This window comes from Penaeus monodon, chromosome 33 (assembly GCF_015228065.2).
Source record: "Penaeus monodon isolate SGIC_2016 chromosome 33, NSTDA_Pmon_1, whole genome shotgun sequence".
Lineage (NCBI taxonomy): Eukaryota > Metazoa > Arthropoda > Malacostraca > Decapoda > Penaeidae > Penaeus > Penaeus monodon.
In genome coordinates, this window is record NC_051418.1 from 17,705,407 (window position 1) to 17,705,943 (window position 537).

A 537-nucleotide genomic window follows, 5' to 3' on the forward strand; every position below is an offset into this window, starting at 1 on the left:
CGCACTGGATCGCCTCGAAGGGCGACCTCGCTTACAACCAGAACTGGTCGTGGATCTCGAGGGTTGTGTCGCATCCCTCGGTGAGCGTTAGCTTCCTGGTGGTCGTGACGGTCATCCTGTGCATTGTCCTGATGGACGAAGGAAGGAAGAAGGAGATGGAGAAGTACAAGAAGGAGCGTCGCGTGGCCTTCGTGGAGATGATCCTCAACTTCGACCTCCTGTACCCGTGCCTGCGAAGGCGGTTCTACGTGACGTGGATCTCCCAGAAGCCGCCCGTGCGAAGGAACGCGCTGTGTGGGCGGGCCAGCGGGTGCTGTGCGGCCGGCGACCCTCTCGACGACGAAGCGGCGGAGGCGGCGTCGAAGGAGATGGCGGCAGGGAAGACGGAGGCCCTTGAGGCGAAGCTGGACGCCCTGCGAGGCGCCGTCGAGAAACAGGCGCTCGAGGTCGCGGCACTCCTTAAGCAGCTGAACAATTCAGTCGAGAAGCTGGGCCAGCAGAGCGATCTGCGGCGAGGGAGAGCGGACAAGGACTGAT

General features: G+C 62.9%; 1 protein-coding gene across 1 annotated transcript in view; it reads left to right on the forward strand.

Annotated features, from left to right (window-relative positions):
* The window catches only part of LOC119594114 (transient receptor potential cation channel subfamily A member 1 homolog), a gene marked incomplete at its 3' end in the record, with an annotated part of 19,159 nt that extends 18,622 nt beyond the window's left edge, over positions 1 to 537 (forward strand). Inside the window, 1 exon segment of the mRNA XM_037943173.1 lies at positions 6 to 537. Within this exon segment, the coding sequence (XP_037799101.1) occupies positions 6 to 536 (531 nt within the window).